At 35.8% G+C, this 21927-nt stretch overlaps 1 protein-coding gene across 1 annotated transcript in view; it reads right to left on the bottom strand.

Annotated features, from left to right (window-relative positions):
• Nucleotides 1-21927, bottom strand: part of IMPG2 (interphotoreceptor matrix proteoglycan 2) — a 64832-nt gene that overhangs the window by 28754 nt on the left and 14151 nt on the right. Inside the window, exons 5-9 of the mRNA XM_031456565.2 lie at nt 18079-18128; nt 16875-16957; nt 11562-11723; nt 7638-7696; nt 5400-5420 (exon numbers count right to left, since the gene is read on the bottom strand). Coding sequence (XP_031312425.1) covers nt 5400-5420; nt 7638-7696; nt 11562-11723; nt 16875-16957; nt 18079-18128 — 375 coding nt within the window. The remainder of the gene's footprint in view (nt 1-5399; nt 5421-7637; nt 7697-11561; nt 11724-16874; nt 16958-18078; nt 18129-21927) is intronic.

Raw genomic sequence — 21927 nt, 5'->3', positions numbered from 1 at the left:
AATAGTCATTTTGAAGAAATAACATTGGAATATAAGATTGTTAAGCCAATAGGACTTCTTCTACATTCTAACTCAGATTTCCCTAACAGCTAAAAGCTAACATTTTTGTAAGTGCTTACAATGTGACAGGTATTTCACATGCTTTATCTCATTTAATTTTCATAATAACCATATGAAGGTTTTATTAGCTTCAGATTATTGTTAAGAAACTGAGCTTTAAAGAAGTCAAAAGACCTGCATTTCACAATATTTAGGGGGTAAAGATTCACACACAGATCTGCCTGACTCCAGCATGGCATTCTGAACTACTCTCAGTACCTTTAATTAAACTATTATCAGAAAAAAATCATTATGAGAATGGCTTTGCTCAAATCATCACCCTGGCTCCCAGCCGGTCTATGAGACACAGCCATCAGAGGTAGCACCCAGCCAGCCACACCAAGATCCCTGTAGAGGAAAGAACACCACTTTCCCAAAGATAAGCCACTAAAATCAATGTGAAGTGGAAACAATCTGCAACCTTCAGACATCCTACAGGAGCAAAATGATGCCCAAAGCAAAGCATACAAATAAATTCAGCACTCCTTCCTCTGAGCTCACTTATATATTCCTTGATTACAGCCTTTGTTGTTTTGTAAAAAGATTTTGCTTATAGTGACTGCTTTGTAGTCTCTCCTTGAGTTTCTGTCTCCAGTGTTTGGCTTGGTCCCTGGCACTAACGGGTACCCAATGCCTATTCAAGTAACAGAAATCTATACTTGTCTGAATGCAAAGAGAAAACTGTAGCCTATTCAAGGTATTCATATATATGAAAAAAAGAAAAAGTATCAGCATAATGAGTATGGTCTCATGGAGTCTAGAAAAGGGGTTAGTCAATTAATTTATGTTACTATTTAGTGTAAGTCTTCTGATCAGTGTATTGTGGCTTCCTTATAACACGGATTCCTAGGTTAGAGTCAGCTACAATAGGTTAACCTGGTTTGATGATCTCCCAACTTCCCTTCTCTGATCTCAAGCCTGCAAAAGGAACTTTTGATTGTAACTCCCTACAGACTGTTGATGGGGAAAGAATGCATAAGCCAGCCAATGCACTAATTGGTCAGTTGGCAGACATAGTTCTTGCTTTAAATAGATCAACTTGCATCCTAGGGAATGCATTGTACTTCGTGGTTTGGTAAGCATGAATTGGTCTTTAGAGACCTCTCCTTCCTGGAAGCACCGGCAGTTCTGGACCTGCCCTGGGCCTGTTTGCTGCAGATCACACCCTAGTCTACAGGGGATGCCATATCGGCATTATCCATCATCTGCCATACAAGCAGCCAGGCATGATGCTTCTGTCTCACTCTGAGGAACTTCAATAAGGTTTTCCTCCCAGATAAGCTGCCACTTCCAACAAAGTGGTTTAGGGAGCTTTAAAGTGGTAATTGAGCATTTTGACACTTTGATGCTCTACTAACTGGCGAGACATCTGCTTGTCTGTTGTCCAGAAGTTCCCTCAATCCCGTAATTTTTCATTTCAGAATATGATGATTCGTGGGTAATTTTGATCTTCTTTTGTAAAGAAATCAATTCAGTAAAAAACACTAAAGTAACCAAATGATGGCCCCACAGTGAAATAAAACAGTAAGAGGGACACCTACTGGTCAGAACTCACCATACCACATTTGTCCCAGGCATCTAGCACAATGCCTGGCTCACAGTAGTTTAATACATACTTCTGAAAATAATGAAAAACAAATGTTCAACTTTATTCACTAATGCAGGCAGGTAAGACCATTGAATTTGTGCCACTTAATGACAGTATGTGATACTCCTGACTTAATCTGAAGGGTTTTTCGTCTCTAAATATGAAATATTAATTTTTCACCCTAAAGAGCATACATATAACGTTCAGACATTTGTGTCCTCTGAGTAATCATTTTAGGGACACTCCTAGACAGCCACAACCCAACTCTGTGGGCATGTGCATGCTCTTCCCAAGCTCTGTGGAGTGGACCATGCCAACATCTCCAGAAAGACCAGCTTCTCCTTGGGGTTTTTGCCCAGTCTATTAAGATGTTAACATGGCTCTAAGACAGGAAGCAGTGATAAGGGAGAAAAAAAAGAGAGAGAAGAAGAAAAGGCTGTGCCAGTTAGCGCTTGAGTTGGTTCCCAGGCTGTAAAGAAAATCAGACAAAGAGATCAAGTCTTTACTGAAAGCCTACCATGTGCTCTGCATGCTTTTAAATGTCACAGGGAGAAGACCAAGAGATGTTCCTGGATCAAGAAATCTGTGCAAACCCGGCAGTCTGGTTTAGATTACTGGCCTTGTTCTTTATTGGCAAAATATAATTTGTCTTCCAATGTTTCTCTTGGACATCTAAAAATAATACTTCTCATATAATCTACCTGTCTAGTGAGGATAAATTCATCAAAGAAGATAAAATGCCTCAGAGAGATACTGCAATTTACTACCAAGTTTTTGTCCTGGAAAGAGAATTCAAAGAAATGCTTGAAGTATCAGAAAACCACCTATTCTGAGATTGAAGAACTTCAGCGTAACAGACTAAGTTCTGGCATGGCAAATGGGGACATCTCAAGATGCAGAATAGAATAAAGGAAAGCCAGCAGAACAAGGAAGCAAATAAAAAGCAGAATGCACACTGGTGACCAGACATGATCTGATTGAAGAAAGCTGTGCTGGCTTACTGCACTCAGCAACTCCAGATTAACCAACCACCAATATATCATCATCCCATGTCTTCTAAATGACACTGAAACAACTGCTACATAGAGGAAACCTTCTCTGTCTGACAGCTACTTCCAGAGACACCAATCTTGTGGAGGTGAAATTTACCATTTCCTATTCTCTCACCTCCAATGCCCTGATTGGCTGTTTGATATGAGCAGATTTTAAGTAGAAATAAATTATGACATTACATCTCATTTAGATAAATCAAGTTAAAGGTATTTCAGAGGAACTCAGATATCCCTTCTTCTCTCACACTTCTGTTAGGAAGAAGGTGCATACTTACAAAGCCTGGAGTTGAAGTTTTGAAGCATGTATACCAGGCAGATATTTTGTTGATTCACTTCAAATAGGTCCTACTAACTTAATGTGTGCATCTTGAAAGAGGTACAAGCAAACAGAAAATTTCACGTGCATATAAATTTTGTGGAGAGAGAGAAAGGTTGTATACTATACGGACTATTTCTGTGCCACACATTCATTCATACACAGCTCAGAATAAAAGTATGCCAAAAAGTTATAAGTAAACTCTGTCAACTGGTCACTATCTGACAACACTGAACAATTTTAAAAACTGTACCTAGGTTAACAATTCTATCATAAAATCTAATGACTTCATATTGAATTGCTATCTGTGCTGCTATAGAGAACTTAGCACTCAGCAACTGAATACCATTCTTTGATCATAGGGTTAACATTAGAGTTTGGATTGTTTTAACATTCTAATAAGGGCAGCAATTAAACAATCAGGCCTTTTGACTGAATACTGACAATCAACACATATACCTATAATACATACACAAAGAGCAGTCTGCCTATAGTAAGAGTACAGACACCCAAATTCTGATTAACTTGGGTAAATATCTCATACCTTCGAGTCATATAACTTATGGCAAATCAATGTGCCTCTCTAAGACAAAATTTCCTCACCTCTAAAAGGAGAATGAATATTAACTCTCATTTTCACTATCTCACAGGGACATAAGGAAATAAAGCAAAAATAAATAAATAAAAGAACCAGTACTTTGACATATCTCTGAAAGCACTCTTAATTAGACCATGTGTTCCTAGAGGCTGGAGCCCAAGTATTATTCATTTTTACAGGTGCAGGGTTTGCCCAATTGCAGACGCTTAGTAAATACTTGCTAAAATAATATAAGTGAAAATGAAGAAGTCAGAAAGCCCTTTACAAATATAAGATATTATATTTATATCTTATATAAATGAAGGCAAAACAACATGGATGGGCCTGGAGGTATTACACTTAGTGAAACAAATCAGACAGAAAAAGACAAATACTATAAGTTATCACTTACATATGGAATCTAAAAAAAAAAAAAAAAAACGAATATAACAAAACAGAAACAGACTCACAGATACAGAAAACAAACTAGTGGTTACTAGTGGAAAGGGGAGGGGAGGGGCAAAATAGGGGTAGGGACTAGGAAATACAAGCTACTACGTACAAAATAAATAAGCTACAAGGGTATATTGCACAGTACTGGGAATATAGCTAATATTTTATAATAACTTTAGACAGAGTATAATCTATAAAAGTACTGAATCACTTTATTATACACCTGAAACTAGTATAATATTGTAAATCTGCTATACTTCAATTAAAAATAAAAATATTTTTAAAAGAAAATATATTACGATGAAGGAGTATTACTGTATCTCTAAATATAGAAACAGTTACCCTATGAATTTGCTTCGTAAATTCTATATTATGCTTATCAATCTTCCAAGAGAAAGTCAATTTTAAATAAACTTGAATTCAAAGGCAAAAATACCTTCAAAAAGGGGGACTGACTATGCTTTTATATTATGCTTCTAAGAAATTCCAGAAAGCAGCTGTTTTTGCAAATGAACTATGATAGAGATCAGCTTTTTCCCCTTTATTTACCACTACAAGTGATATTTGATTATACCACTGAATGATAACAGTATACTTGAAAGTGTTTACGTTAATGCCAATTTCATTCCAATTTTAAATTAAGTGTAACTCAATATTTTAAAGTATTTGTCAGATTATATTATAAAAAGAATATAGCCAATATTTTATAATAATTATAAATGGAGTATAACCTTTAAAAATAGTGAATTGTTATGTTGTACATCTGAAACTTACATAATATTGTAAATCAACTATACCTCAGTAAAAAAAACTAAAATTTAAAAATAAAAATAAAATAAAAACTATTTGTCAGTCAGTAGTGTATGAGAGGAGTCTGTAAACTATAGCTTGTGAGCTAAAGCTAGCCTGCTGTCCATGAGTTAATGGATTTTATATTCTTAAATGTTTGAAAAAATCAAAACAACAATATTTTGTGATATATGAAAATTATATGAAATTCAGATTTCAGGGTCCATAAATAAGTTTTATTAGAATACAATAAATGTTTTCAATGTATTGCTTATATCTACTTTCATTTGATAGTGACAGAGTTGAATAGATGCCACAGAGACTGCATGATGTAAAAATTGTTTAAAATATTTGCTATCCAACTCTTAATAGAAAAGGTTTGCTGACTCCTGATCTGTAAGGAGATGGACAGTGATACTGGCAAGGACAAAGGAACTGAGGCATGCTCCCTTTGACTGAAGGCTACCATATTTTCTAAACCACCTCTTCATTCAGTGAACAGTAAAGTGCCAAAAAGTACTCTACCTGCCACTTTCCTCAGGGGACCTGAAAATAAAAATTGGAAGTGTTAAACAGAGTTTAGGATAGTTATAATTGTCATATAACTCATCAAAGTGCAAGTTCTTAACATATTTCCTCTTAAGTGTTTCCTTAAATGAAAATGCTTGTATAGTACCAGATAATGACAGATTTCTGTACATTGAAGGAAGTGCGCAAAAGTGGAGAAAGTGTTCTATTTTAAAATCAATAGTCTTTACTGTCTTTAAGCTTTGTTAAAAAATACTTCTAAACAATTAATATATGGTTATCTCTTTATAAATAAACTTTTTTCAGTAGATCAGCAGAAGACTCCAGTTGTTGGCATTAACAAAATTAGGAACACTTTTGGGGGGATACAATGTGTTCTGTGGTATTAAAATAAATGAAAAGGGAAGAAGTTTCTTTAGCACAGGGAACTATGGTCAATATCTTGTAATAACCTTTAATGAAAAAGAATATGAAAATGAATATATATATATATGTATATGCATGACTGGGACATTGTGCTGTGCATGAGAAATTGACACATTATAATTTGCTATACTTCAATAAAAAGAAATAAAGAAATAAAGAAATAAAGAAAGAAAGAAAGAAAGAAAGAAAGAAAGAAAGAAAGAAAGAAAGAAAGAAGAGGAGAGGAGAGGAGAGGAGAGGAGAGGAGAGGAGAGGAGAAGAGAAGAGAAGAGAAGAGAAGAGAAGAGAAGAAAAAATCAGATGGTACACAGTAAGGTCCCACGGATAAGGAAAGGTCAGGACTGGCTAATCTATAGGTTACTGCATAGCCTTTAATATTATTTATTTTACGTAACAGACACTTAATAGAACTTCCCATATGCCAGGAACTGTGCTAAGCATTTTATAAAAATTAATTTATACAATCCTCATGAAAACTTTTTAAGGACCATTAGCATCCCCATATTACAGGTAAAGAAAATGAGAAACAAAAATAAATAAATAAATAAATAATTTACCCAAAGTATTCCAAAAGTATTTTTTAATAAAGGCCTCACATTCTCAGGTTCTCATGTGAGCTTTAGTCACAATGGGGAGGCAATATTCTGTGAAAAGTGCTCAGGTTGAACTGGGGAGACTGGTCATGGTGTGAGGGTAGGTGGAGGGTCAATTTACCATCTTGGTCCTCTCCCCTGCACCAATAACTAGCTGAGTGTTCTTAGATAAATATAAAGTATTTAAATTCCCTGTGCTCCGGTTTTCTGATCAGAAAAAATGAGGATAATAGTAAGTATCTCTTAGCATGGCTGTTGGGATTAAATGAATTAATATAGATAGGAAGTCTGGCATGCTGTAAATGCTAAGTAAGTGCTTGCTATTATTTCTGGTAAACCCAGAAGCTGTGACAAGGCTATGCCTAAGTTAAAAGGTTGACACTGTTAATTTTGCCGTGAGGTTACACATCCCCACTCATGCTCCCCTGCATCCGAAAGATGGGCCACAGCCGTCACTCATAAATTCTGAGTACTGAGTCTAGCATGAGGGTTAAGAGAGAAAACTATAAAGTCAGCCACTTTGTTTCAAAATCCCTCTTCCACTCTAATTCACGAACGCTCTGACCTTGGGCTTAATACTTCATCCTTTTAAATCTATGTGCTCCTCAGCAAAGTACGTACTACTACTACTATTTATGCCGGGAAGGTTGAAGATTATATGAGGTCAGGAAAGTGAAGTGGCTAGTACAAAGTATTCGCTCCATAAATACTCACAAGTTATTACGCTGTGAGTCTTAAGCAAGGAAGAGATAGCTTTAAAAGATGTGTCTAATTTAGCCGGAACTGTTATGTTGATGACTGCATTCCCTCCAGAGTGGCCTTACACCAAGACGTCAAAGTCAACTCAGTAGAGCACTGACAAACTTCAGTAGCTTGCTGAGGTCACATCTAATCTGATTTTAGGCTCCCCTCAGTGCCAAATTAAAGCAGTGTAACTTAGCAGCAGCAAGCTGGGGACATGAATTCCTAAGTTTTTACCCTGGCCTAACTACAAATCTAGAGTGTCTCCCTGAATATATTATTTTACCTTTTTCTAGCTCAGTTTCCTCATCTGAAAAACTAGGATTAAGAATATGAACTTAACAAAATAGCACTGAATTACAGCATTCACATCATTTTGAATCATTGTAGTTAGTGGATATATACTAAACACAAAAGATATTCCATTTGAAATAAAGAATGTTGCAAAACAAGTGCATTTTTAAAGTCTATTTACCTAAAGTCAAGTACACGAATGTCCTTGTAGCCTGGTAACCCAGTAAATGCATTTTCAACCTGTTAAAAAAAATTTTTATAACTATGTAGAAATGTAAAAAAGTACAAAGAAAAAAATGCTTTCCGGAGTAGAATATAAAGTGCACTATTTACAACTATTAGAAGCTTGTACACATACATGGATATATATGGGTCAGAAAGTTAAGAAAATTATAATAGTTACTATGTTAGAAAATAGTTTTCACCACAACATGGCCACATTTGTCTGTTTTCATTTTGTTGTTTTTTTTTTAAGGTGTTGATGTGCTTTATTTGGGGGACAGTAATTAGGCTTCTTTCTTTCTCAGTGGAGGTACTGGAGATTGAACCCAGGACCCTGTGCATGCTAAGCAGGCACTCTACCACTGAGCCAAACCCTCCCCTGATGTGATTTAATACTGGTTTTTTTCCAAATTATAAAAAGCATACTTTTATTGGCAAAGCACTATTTTTTCCTTTATGTGATGCAATATGAAAAGGACTAGTTTCCAAAAAAAAAATGTAATAATATTTTCTAATGAAATTGTATGGATTAGAAATCTGGTCACAGCACACACACTGACACACAGTCAAGTGTTCAGCGTAAAGTGTCTGGTGGCATCTGTTTCCTATTCCTACAACACAAGGGACTATGAACACAGTTAACGTTAAGAAAGAAACCTGCAGACCTGGGCTTTAGGCCTTGATGACTGATCGTCACAAAGGGGGTTATGAAGCAGTCACTGGGTAACTTCACTGGTCAAAAGCTCAACTATGAGCATCACAATTGTAGGAACCAGTTTTATTACTGAGTCTTTAAAATCTAGCCACGTGAATCAATATAAGCTTAGTGACTAGAGGAGAAAAAAATGCTAGATTGGACTAAATACCTAAAAAAAAAAAATCAGGTTATACACAAAAACATATTTAACAAAATTGAACATTAAATCCATGTTTCAGAAGGTGACCAGAAAAGTCACTACAAGGCTAACACTACAACATGAGAAGTAAGTTGTTAGTGGACTTGTGGACATTTCTGGGTATCTGCTTGTTTTTTTTTTTTGGTTTTTGGTTTTGTTTCATTTTTGCTTTTTTGAGGGGGAGGGTAATTAGGCTTATTTACCTACATTTAATGGAGGTACTGAGGATTGAACCCAGGACCTTGTGCATGCTAAGCATACCCTCTACCACTGAGCTCTACCTTCCCCTTCTGGGTACCTGCTTTTAAAACTAAGTCCTTATATAATCAGGAGAATGGGATTTTTCAAAAATCTTGGTTCACTGAAGATCTTCATGCCTTTGGACAGAGAATCCAAACCTGTGATACTTTTTGGCTGTAAGAATTCACCTTGTTTTATTCTCAGAATAAAAGAGAGAAGTGCTGTAATTCTTGGAGGGTGGGGTTAGGGAAAGAATTCGCAGGACTGGGAATCCGAAGAGTGAGGGTCAGTCCCAGCTCTTTTAGCTGGCAGGGTGGCCATGCACAAGTCTTCTTTCATAGCACTAGTGCTTCCCTGCCCAACAACCACATCAGCTTTTGTAAGATAAAAATGAATGTAGCTGATAGTACTCCATTAACTGCAAAATACTGTACAACTGCATCTCATTATTAACACTAAACCCATCTCATCTGGGGCTTTGTCATCTCTTGATTCTAAGCACCATATAGGTATTCTAATCCATCACCCCCAGTTAGCTACAGGTGTCCAGTTGTAAGAAGTCATTCCACTTTATTAACATTAAGATTAATAATAGGTGCAATTTATTGAGTGACTGCTCTGTGACTAGTGCTTTGAAATATTACTTCTAGTCCTTTCAACACTCCCAAGAGGTATATATATTCCCAGTTCTACAGTTGAGAAAACTGAGGCTCCGAGACGTCAACTAACTTGCCCAGGATTATGCATTTGGTGAGTGACTGAATCAGAATTTATTTAATTTCCAATCTTTCTAACACTGACACCCAAATGCTTCCCACAGAATTACATGTCTCATTCTCTTTCCTTTGACTCATGATAAATATAGTTTAAAATTGGGGCCAGGACTGGGAAAACTGTGAGGCTCACCACAACTTCTCACCTGATTTAGAATGAAGGGAATGCTGTGTGATATAAAGGAAGGAACACTTCAAAGGAAGGAAACCTGATTTTCCCTTCTACTCCTAGAAGCTGAAATAACAATGAACAAGTTACTTACCCTCCTGGGCTTCATCTATAAAATGGAGATGCTCGCCCACATGACTGCTGTTAGCAAACCAACATACAGCAGCCTGCAGAACACAGAGCACTATGCAAGGATGCTGTGTTGATACCATGGCTGTCTTCAGGTATCCACATGCCCAAGCCTATCACAATGACCTTTCCTGCCCTGATGTCATTCTTGGTGTTGTCCCAAGTTTATCTTACTCTTCTCATAAAAAAAGAGTAACAGCCCCTACACCTCAATCCTTCCCAAGCAGGCTTCCTTTTCCCCTGGGTATCTTCCTGTATTTGCTAAGAAATAGTACAGAAGGAACAATCCCCGTGACTGTGTCCTGCAGGGAGAGAGCTAAATGGCCTCCTTCAGTTTGCAGTAAACATGCGACAGGACCTTCTTAGACATGATCCTGACTCTGCAGTTTCGCACAGAGAAGTGGTTACTGGGAGACATTTTATTCTGGGTAAAGGGATGGGGATGTAGAAACAGGCCAGAGAAGGAATTGTTTCGTGTAGGCCCAGACCCTTCGCTGCCCTCAAATAACTTCAAGCCAATAGCTACCTACCTCATAAAGTCCCTACTGGAAATGTTTTTCAGAGTGTTTATTAGACTTTCTCCAAATGTGCAGTCATTCTGAGCAATTGTTTACCCAAACACAGAGGTTTATTAAAAATTCCTTAATCCAAGGGCAGAAAGAACCAAACAGCTGATCCAAGACACTATCTGATGCCAGGTGGCCACTGGCCTGGCTAACATTTCTTCCACATACCACCCAGACTCACAGCTTGGCCACACAGCTAGGAAAATCAATCATCTGGCCTACACTCCCCATGTCTGATGGCTGCAATGATGCTCTTTGGCTGAAAGATGCACATTTTTATTTCTCATCTAGACACAGTGTCTAGAGGAAGAAATTAGTCCAAGGTAATGGAATTAAAAAACTTGGCCAAGGAGAACCCCATCAAGAGGGATGGAAAAGAAATAAACAGGAAGGAATGATGTGCACTCTCACTGGGCAGAGAGGGTAGACGGGCACTCAATGCCCTACTGTCTACACAAGAGCAAAATCACACAAGAAGAGGGCCAAGAATGGGTCATTTCCGATGGAAAGAATCTTGAGTTCAACTCCTATATAGAATTCTTCCAGAAACTAAAGTTGTGGGATGGGCTACTGTACAATTCTTTAAAGAAACCTCTTTTTTAAAATACTTCCAATAAGAGGGAAATTTACTTTTCATTGGATGTCCTTTTGTCCTTTGAACGTGGTACCACGTACCATCTATGTATTAACTGGTCAAAAATTTTCAATTTAAAAGAATAACAACTATAAATTAAAAAGAAATTAAGTTTAATGTTCCCTCAAGAAAAATGACACACTGTATATAGTTTCTCAAAGATGCTCATTTCTCCAAATATTGTCAAGTTAAAACCATGCCATGGAACACATTCTTCCTTGGCTGTGCAGCAAACATTGGAAATAGCATTTATTTGTTAGTAGATGGCAAATGCGTACAAAATTTTGTTTCATTGAAATAATTTATCTGTCTTTCTGTGAACTTTTCACAGCATTTTCTGAAGAAATGACTAAGTCACCACTCCCTGAACCAAGTAGGTGGAGAGTTTGAATTCTAAACCTACATTTAACCAGTGTTGTGAATATGGGAAAACTACAACCCCAGCAAACTATCTTGTATACCAAAAAAATCACCACCTCTGAAATAAACTCTTCCGCAAGGCGCTGGTGGTAGAAGCTGGAGGGATCCTGTAGTTCTTTCTTGTATTGCTCTCCCAAAAGGTGGATACTGAATTCTGCAACCTGCTCAGCTGCTGGTTTTGTGGATTCTTCTATCACATTCTCAATTTCATTGCTAATCTGGATTTTTAGAGAGAGAACAATAAATGTCAATGATTACTTATTCAATCAACAAATATTTATTGATCACCTATATGTCAGGTCCTGTGCTAAAGACAACTTCTGATGGTGACTGTTTATATACTATTTTACTTTGAAACTAACTGGTAGACGTTAAGACAGGCTAGTATTAGAATTACTGTGTATTTGTACATTCATTTCAATACACAATGACAGGTTCAGAGAAAGATAGAAAATTTTCCACAGATAACCACTGAAGTTGACTGTTTATAAGTGAGTAGAAAAAGAGCTGAAATAATCCGTCATTAATTATTAAAGAAATGCAAATCAAAACCACAATGAGGTATTACCTCACACCTGTCAGAAAGGTTATCATCAAAAAGTCTACAAATAACAAATGCTGGAGAGGATATGGAGAAAAGGGAACCCTTGTACACTGGTGGGAATGTAAATTAGTGCAGTCACTGGAAAGCGGTATGGAGACTCCTTAAAAAAGCAAAAATAGAACTGTCACATGACTCCTGGGTACATATCCAGAAAAAACAAAAACACTAATCCAAAAAGATATGCACCCCAATGTTCAGAGCTGCATTATTTATAACAGCCAAGACATAGAAGCAACCTAAATGCCCATTAACAGACAACTGAATTAAGAAGATATGATACACACACACATATACATACACATACACACAATGGAATATCACTCAGCCGTAAGAAAGAATGAAATACTGCCATTTGCAGCAACATAGATGAACTGAGAGAATATTACGCTTAGTGAAATAAGTCAGACAGAGAAAGACAAATACTATATATTACTTACATATGGAATCTAAAAAAATAATACAAATGAATGTATATATGAAAAAGAAATAGACTCACAGGTGTAGAAAACAAACGTGTGGTTACCAAAGGGGACAGGGCAGGAGGGAGGGACAAATTAGGAGTATGGGATTAACAGATACAAACTCCTATACAGAAAATAAATAAGCAACAAGGATATACTGTATAGCACAGGAAATTATACAAAAATTTTAATAAATAAATAAAATAGAAGGAAAAACTTTTTGAAAGAAGAAAAAGAGTTGAAATTATCATCTAAAAATAGCCTAGAAGGGTAGTTCTCAAACATTTTGGTGTTAAGACTCCTTTAAATTCTTAAAATTCATGAGGAACCAAAGAAGTTTGGTTTTTGTGGGTTATATCTATCGATATATACCAAACAAAAAATTAAAAGAAATTTTTAATACATATATTAATTAATTAAATACAATAATTTTAAAATAAGAAACTCATTACATGTAAAAATGAAAAACATATTTTGCAAAATAAAAAAAATTAGTGAGAAGAGTAATGTTTATATTTTTACAAATTCTTTAATGTCTGGCTTAATAGAAGATGGCTGGATTCTCATACCTGCTTCGGCATTCAATATGTTGTTTTATATCTGGAGGGAACTCTAATACACAAAGATAGATGCCCAATGTTCATAGCAATGCTATTTACAATAACCAAGATGTGGAAACAACCTAAATGTTCATTGACAGATGACTGGATAAAGAAGTTATAGTGTATACATACATATACAATGGAATACTACATAGTCAAAAAAAAGAATAAAATGCCATTTGCAGCAACATGGATGGACCTGGAGATCATCATTCTAAGTGAAGTAAGTCAGAAAGAGAAAGAAAAATACCATATGATATCACTTATATGTGGAATCCTACAAAAAAAGACACAAATGAACTTATTTACAAAACAGAAACAGACTCAACAGACATAGAAAACAACCTTATGGTTACCAGAGAGGGAAGGGATGGGAAGGGATAAATTAGGAGTTCAAGGTTTACAAATATTAATTAATTTATATATATAAAATAGATAAACAATAAGTTTCTACTCTATCGCCCAAGAAACTATATTCCACATCGTGTAGTAATCTATAATGAAAAAGAATATGAAAACAAATATATGCATGTATATGTATGATTGAAACATTATGCTGTACACCAGAAATTGCCACAACATTGTAAAGTGACTATACTTCAATTTTTTAAAATGTTATTTTTGTTGAAGTTCATGAATATAATCTAGTCACACAGGTATGTGCTGGGGAAGGCAGGAATACTTAACAGCCTTTTCAGATAATCGTGGTTATTGTTTTCAGGTCCTATGCCAAACTCAGCAAGTGGTAGGTTTTTAAAGGTTAATTGTCGTGTGGAATCTGAAACCATATCAACAAACTTTTTGTACTCTGTAACATCTAAATTCAGGTCTTTCACTAGCTAAAGCTGGAACAATTTGAGCAACAAAATAAATAGTGGATTATAATCTAAAAAATAAAATAAATATCCATGAGTCTGTACTGATATAAGTAAATATTTAGTAAACAAGTGAGAAAGAGCTGACAATGGTTTCTTACAGAAGATTCCAATTAGTAAATGTAGAGGGTCTGAGGGGAATAGAACAACACTACTAGCACCACACAGTAATAACTGTTGAATGCAAAACACACGTGTGCTCTTCTAATCCAAGTCCCTCCATTTTGAAACACAAGAAAAACAGGGTTTGAGACAGAAGAATGGCTAGCCTAAGGGCTCACAGCAAACCAATGGCAGAGTCAGGAAAAGAGCACAGGGGCTTTTTACACTGTTTCAGTTTTCTGTCCTGATGGATCATATAACCAGAGACTTTCAAAACTTCACAACTGTGAAAAGCCTCAAAGATTCCACCATCCCTTCTGATGCTTGAATTCTCTCTACAGTATTCCCAACAAATATTTGTACATCCTCAGTTTAAATGGCTCTGATGAGAAAGTCTTTGAAAGATTTTCAAAGGCAGACCATTACATTTCCAAAAAAGCTCTCTCATGGTTGGAAAGTTCCTAATATTAAACTCAAATATATTTCTCTGTAAATTTCCACTGATCCCAGTTTTGTAACCTGGAACATATATAAAAACTGTAGTCCCCAGAGAGAGCCCATCAAATTAGTACAGGCAGCTATCACGTCTTCCCTGACTTTTCACCATCTCCTTTCCTCCTGATACTTCTCAGGCTCTTAATGTCTTCCTTAGACTGTGGTACACACAATTGAGGTCTGATCAATTAAAATATGGTATGACTATCATCTCCCATATAGTAGACTCTAATTTCTATTAATGTATCCTAAAATTAGTACACTATAGCATACTTCCAAAAGTGCACTTCACAGCATTTGGGATTGTGCAGTTTCACAAAAATGGGCATAGGAGTGTATTTATATTTATTTATTTTGATTTGGATTTGTTGTACTTCCTTAATATGAGGCTTTATGTTTATAATAAATTCAGAGAAATTTTCATCATTATCTATTATCATTAGATATAGATATATAGATGGAGATAGAGAGATATCTTAAAAGTAAATGAAGGAAACAGCCAGATTACCAACAAGGGAGTAAGAACTGAATTGTTAGATGAGTTCTCAGGAGCAACAATAAAAGTTAGAAGATAGTGGAATAAAACATTGACCAAAAAAAAAAAACCACAACCAAACTCAATCTAGACCTTAATATAGATTTTTAAGTATCTTTCTAGAATAGAGAGTTAATAAAGAAATTTTCAGGTGACCAAAAACTGAGATTGAACCAGTGAGAAATTCTCACTAAAGTAATATCAGAAGCATATATTTCAGAAGGAAAATTATTCCAAAAGAGAGGTCTAAAATGCAAAAAAAAAAAAAAAAAAAAAAGTTTTAAGAAGCCAAAATGGTAAACATCTGGGTAAATACAAAACAAACAAACTTTAACTGTATATAACAAATATAATACAGTCTAACTTGTGGGATTAAAAAGAGAGAACTAAAAGAGAGAAAGAACAAAAATACTGAAAAATATTATATAAAACAGTAGGGTGATCATTTGAATCATTCTAACGTTCTAATGTTCCTGCATGACTCAGGAGAAGAATAAAGATTCTGAAAAACTTAAATTTTGCTGATTAAATACACATAATAATATACAGGGTAAGTACTATATATATGAAGACAGAAATCAAGTACGTAATTTCTAAAATAGTATCTGGAAAACATATTAGTGAAAAAAACTGAACTGTAAAACTGTACATCAGACTTCACTTTGAACTAGAGGTACAGGCTCTCTAATTCCCGTTATGTACCTCTGTGCTGCTTTGTCTTCCTACTGGTTCTATGCACTAGCTTCAAGTCATCCTCTCTGTTTTGGAACGCTCCATCCAATTGATTACACACAGTCCCTTCATTTCTATTACAGGGAATTCTGTCTCATCCTGTAAATGTTTCTAGACCTAAATCATAACTGTTCAGACTCCAGTTCAGAACTACAGTATTACTTTTTATTCAAATATTTATCAAATGCCAGTATTTTCCAGTACCATCTAATATGGACGGTTGTACTAAGGGTAAAAGTACTGATTCAGACATCTCTTCAAGGATCCCAAACCACCACCAGCCTTGTTCAGTGACAGGGAAGGAGCTTAACCTGACTTGATAGATGTTAAAATGTCCAAGCTGGTAAGAGAAGGTGCAGGGTAACAAAATTGTACCTTTCTAGTGAATAAGTTCAGTTTGCTGTGTATTAAGTAATCTAGGATTTATGCATTTTTAATAAAATTTCTAACAAAATGTTTCTATCTTCCTGAAAGTGTACACTTTTCTTTTAATTTGACTGTGATAGCCAGTTTAATGTTGTTTAGTGGACAGATTACTATTAGTAAAGATGCATTTTAAAAGCCTGGTACTTCTTTAATTTTAAACTACATTAAAATCTATATCCTTTCCCTCTGAAGAAAAGACTAAGTCCTGATTTATTAAAGGATAGAAGAACAGAGGCAAAAACCCTCACAATCAATTATGTACACAGCCCACAAAAGACAGTAGGCTTACCCTGACGACACTTCCCCGGGCCCCAAGTCATCTCACTTACAATTTGAAGCCATCCTTTGCCAAAAAGCAGGTTTACTTGGCTCACCAAGGAATCGCAGATTCTTTTTAATGTGCTAGTTTTAGAATCTACAACATTTCCACAAAGGGAACCACCTGAAGTTTTGTGTCACCTGAGAATGGACTATAAATCTCCTTTAAGCCCTGTCCTCCAGGTTAGAAACTAAATAACAAAATAGAACATCACTTACACTCTCTTCTGGCTTCTCCAAGCTGCTCTCTGAGATACCTTCATAGGAGGTCACTCCTGGATATGGAACACTGAGACTAGCACCTAAGTAGAAAAGCAAAAACATGTATGAAGTCAGTCCCTGACGAAATTAGAATTCATATCAGGAAATAAGAAACTGATTTCAAAGCTTCTTCTGTAAGTATCTGCATGCCTAGAAATTCTGTGCATTCTAACCTCAAGACACATTTATTTAGAGCCTCCCCAGCACAAGAAATAAATATGACTCATTCAATAATTCAACAAGTATTAATTGATACCTACTATATGGCAGGCTTTAAGCAAGACACCAGGGATACAAAGTTCCTATCTTTAAGAGTCTATCTAGTAAAACGAACTCTCAGAGAGGGGTAGTGGGTGAAGGTTGGAACTGGCCATGAATTATAACTGTCGAAGCTGGGCCTCATTGTGCTATTTTTCTACATGTTTGAAATTTCCAATAAAGAAGACCTTCTTAAAAAAAATTAAGAATAAAGCAATTTATAGGAAATACAGAGGTCAAAGAAACATGTTAAAGTACACCACAAATGCAATCAGAAAAATCCTTACTCTGGAAAGCCTTACAAGACAAATGACAAACGGTGGAGCTAGAAAGGTTCATCTACCTTTTGACGTAAGCAGTGGTTATAGGGTTTTTGCCTATATAATTCTTTACATTGTACATTTGTTTTAAGCAGTCTTCAGATTCGTATCATACTTAATAATTTAAGATTCTTAGAAACCTACATCATAATGTCATAAAATAAGTAAAAAAAAGAATTACTTTTTCTAGAGGGGGAGGCATAAATTAGGAGTTTGGGATTAACAGATACACACATCTATATATAAAATATGTAACCAATAAGGGCCTACAGTATAACATAGGTAACTAAATTCATATCTTATAATAACCTATAATGGAAAAGAATCTGAAAAAAAATAGTTTTGTGTGTGTGTGTGTGTGTATATGAATCTGAATCATTTTGCTGTACACCTGAAACTAACATAACATTGTAAATCAACTATACTTCATAAAAATAACTTTTAAAAAATTACTATTTCTTGAGACTCTTGAACAACACATGGAGAAAGAAACATAGTATTTTTTAAATGTGAGCTGAAAAATGTGCTCACTTGCAATTAAATAATAAACAATTTAAAAATTGCATAAAGGCACAAAAGCATACCTCCCAATGTTGAGGTATCACCAACAGGAACTGGAGATGACAGTTCGGGGCTAGGAAAAAAAATGTTTGGCGTTAACAACATGATAAAATGTGAGAGTTTATTTGGGGGGTTGTTTTCCTAAAAGGAATTAACTAGATCTCCAAACAAGGATTACCAAACCAAAGCACTGAGCAGCAAATTTAAAAACTAGTAATAATAGTCTTTACAATTCATTTACTTTTACATTTTTGATGCCTACTCAACTAGAGTCACCCTACATAAAGTAATCCCTTAGTTAAAATTTCATAACGCTGTTTCATTTCTTCTCAGTTCTTATCACTATGTGAAATTATTCTGTTCATTTATTTATCTACTTCTTTATCTCTGTCCCCTGCCCCCTTAACTGTCTAGAATGGCATTGTGCAACATGACAGTCAGTGGACATATGTGACAATTTAATTTAATATTAAATGAAGTTTAAAATTCAGAACCTCATCCACACTAGCCACACTTCAAGTATTCAACACATATGGCTAATGGCTACTTTATCACACAGCCCAGTAATGAACATGTCCATCATCACAGAAAGTTCTATTGAACAGGACTGCCTCAAGAATCTAAACTCCATGAGATTAGGGACCTTACCTGCTGTATTCTTGCCATATCTCCATCCTAAATCAGAATCAGTGCCACCATTTAGTAGGCACTGAATAGATATTTTTGGCATAAATAAATAAATACTATTGGCCAACCAGTGTAGTGTAGAAGGCACTTGGCATATAGCTGTGAACGAAACACCCATGGTCTATGAAGGTTACAGTCTTATAGAAAACAGACAACAAATAAATGATTACAAATTCAACAAGTAGTACAGACACGAAAATACTGGCTGCTAAGGGGAGCACGTAAGCCCAAATCTCATCTCATTTGAGAGATCACAGAAATCAGAAAAAAAATTTAATATAAAAAAGTCAAGCTTAGAGAACTGATTTGCTGTAGGCCATACTGCTAACAGGTGTCAGGTCCCCCAGCCATGCTTTTACCACGCCAGTCTGCGACTGCAAGCAAAGATCAGAAGAGATCAGAGGATAATCTGAGAAAGCCCCTGCTCTAAAGAAAAGAAAGTGGGTTTCTGCAAGTCCAAATTTCCACATACCCCAAAATATTTAATTTAAATTATAATAATTGAATACTCTCTCTGACTTTACACAAGTGAGCTTTAAAAAGTGATTTAATCACAGTCAAAATGTCTCCTTCTCAGACTTGCCAGTGCCGCAGTAGGTCCCATTCAGATTTAGATTGTCCTGCTGCTGTAAACTAGATCAGGGGGCTGGGAAGGCAGACTCAAAGCCACCAGATAAACATGCCACACATCCTGAACCATCAATTTTTTACTTGAAGCATAGATAAGTAGAGAGCTAAGTAAGAACTGATAGGAAATTTAAAACATTCTAATTAAAACAAATGTAGCTATATATTATAGAGTAGACTATAAAGTTTAAATGAATATTAAGATAAAATATGATAATTCAAAAACATTTCATGACTGAAACGAGTCAGGGAGTTAACTAGGGCCATGCTCCCTAAACCCCCAGGCTTTGGCAGAAAATTTGAGAAACATAGGTTAAAAAAAATCTCATCATAAAGATTCTTCTGGTTTAAAAAAATACTATCTAAGAAAGAGTAACGTATTAGACCAGTACACCAAATCCATTACTATTGGTTATTTATAGTGCACTTGCAGGAAATTGCTTACTGAGTGAGCTGTCATCCAAAAGAACCAAAAGGAATATAACATTTGGATAAGTCATTATGATGAATGATGAGTAATGGGTGATGAGAAAGGCTTCTTGGGTTGCAGGAGATGGAGCTTAAAAAATGGGATTTCAGATGCATTTGGAACAGACATTGACACAATAAGGCTTGAATAGGGTTTATTAATTGCCTACAAGGCAGAACCCCTTCCCAGTATCTTCATTTTATAGATGAAAAATTGAGGTCCAAATGGGCAAAGCAATTTTCCCAGGGTCACACAATGACTTGATATGGCCAAGCCACACCTAAAGTTCCCATTCATATCCAGTTCCCTTTTCAATAATAATAACAGCAAGTGGGGAAGGGTATAGCTCAGTGGTAGAGCACATGCTTAGCATGCACACGGTCCTGGGTTCAATCCCCAGTACAACCATTAAAATAAGTAAACCTAATTACCTCCCCCAAAAAATAAATAAATAAAAACAATTTTAAAATAGTAATAATAGCAAAAATGATTACAACTAAATTTATCATTTGCCAAGCACTGTGCTAAGTGCTTTACCTTGGTTAACTCAATTCTGGCATCAATCTTCAGAGAAAAACTCTATTACCACGATTTAGACATATGAGGAAACTAATGCTAGGAGAGATTAAGAATTTGCTCAGGGTCACAGAGCTAGCCAACGAAGGAGCTGTGATGTAAAATAGGGCCATCTGATTCTAGAAATCTCACTCTTTTCCACCTCAATTCTAGACAACATGGCCTTTATGTGACCCATTCTCTCTAGAAGAGCAACCAAGATGGTTTTACTTAGTCTTAATTATAGTGATCTTATTATATAAATGACCTAAAAATCAAAGTATATGAGGACCCAGAAAGAAAGAGGAAGGGAAATCCAGTCAAAGTTGGAGAGCTCTGAAGAACAATTGGATAAGAAGAGCAAAGAAGTTCAACTAAGACAAAGCACAATACAGTCACTAGAACAGCAAAGTGGGACGACATGGCAGAAAAACCAGACCTCACCTGGGGTTGGTCAAACCGTTCCCCACATCCAAATCGAACTGAAGCTAATTCTCTAAGTAAGCATTCAGAATGGAGAAAGTTTGTTTACTTCAGCAGAACAAGATTTCACTTAGGGAATTCAAAATAACATTACTTTAATGATGGTAAGTAGGCAACTCTCAGTAACTCAAGTCATTTGTCTAACACTCCAACACTGAATCCCCTCATCCTCTCACACTCCTTTCAAAAGACAATAAAGAACACTTAACAACAAGAACCCTTTCACATGCTCTCATTAGGCACGCCTCCTGCAGAGAGCTAGACCAGAGTCACTCACAACAGAGCTAGAACAGAGTCGCTTTGAGTCTGGAGACAGAAATACTTCATTTCTAGGCCAAACTACAAATTTGGAAGTTGGTCGGCTAAGACTTTTAGTTTAATCCCAGCAGCAAACCACCCCCTACTGTCTTATTTCCTCAGCTTATCCAGCACATAATTTACTCCTCACAGTTACTGCCTAATCATGTCAGTGGAATTCAGATGGAATTGTGTCAAAAGATATCACAGCCCCATGGAATATATGGCTAAAAATATAGTGAAACAAGCCAGCAATAATTTCAAAACTAGATTACTACTCCCCTTTACAATTTTCTATACTTTACTTTGCTCTAGAATCTATTGACTGTAATCAGCATGTGACCACAAAAGAACTCCAGGCAAGGAGTTAGGAATCCTGGGTGCTAGTCCCAGCTGTATCACTAACTTTGCATATAACTTGGAAAAATATCTCAGTTGCTCTGGGCCTCAAGAACTAATCTCTAAAACAGGAACACCTCCTACCCTGCTTACTTCACAAAGATGTTGATGAAAACTAAGTAAAATATTATATGCAGAACCATTATGAAAAGTAGGAAATGCAAAACAAACATAAAAGAAAATAGGGGTTAATGGCACACATGTCATCCCAAACAGAATAAAATATATGCTGAAAAAAAGATGTGTATTTGTCTTTGTGATCATGATAGGCATCCTTATCTATAAATCTAAGTTAACTGAGATACCAGGAAAAAAATTCCAAAGATCCATCCTTACATTGAGAATAGCATCAGGG

Source organism: Camelus dromedarius, chromosome 2 (genome assembly GCF_036321535.1).
Source record: "Camelus dromedarius isolate mCamDro1 chromosome 2, mCamDro1.pat, whole genome shotgun sequence".
Lineage (NCBI taxonomy): Eukaryota > Metazoa > Chordata > Mammalia > Artiodactyla > Camelidae > Camelus > Camelus dromedarius.
Note: the sequence above shows the minus strand (reverse complement) of the source record. Positions and strands in the feature narration are given on the sequence as shown.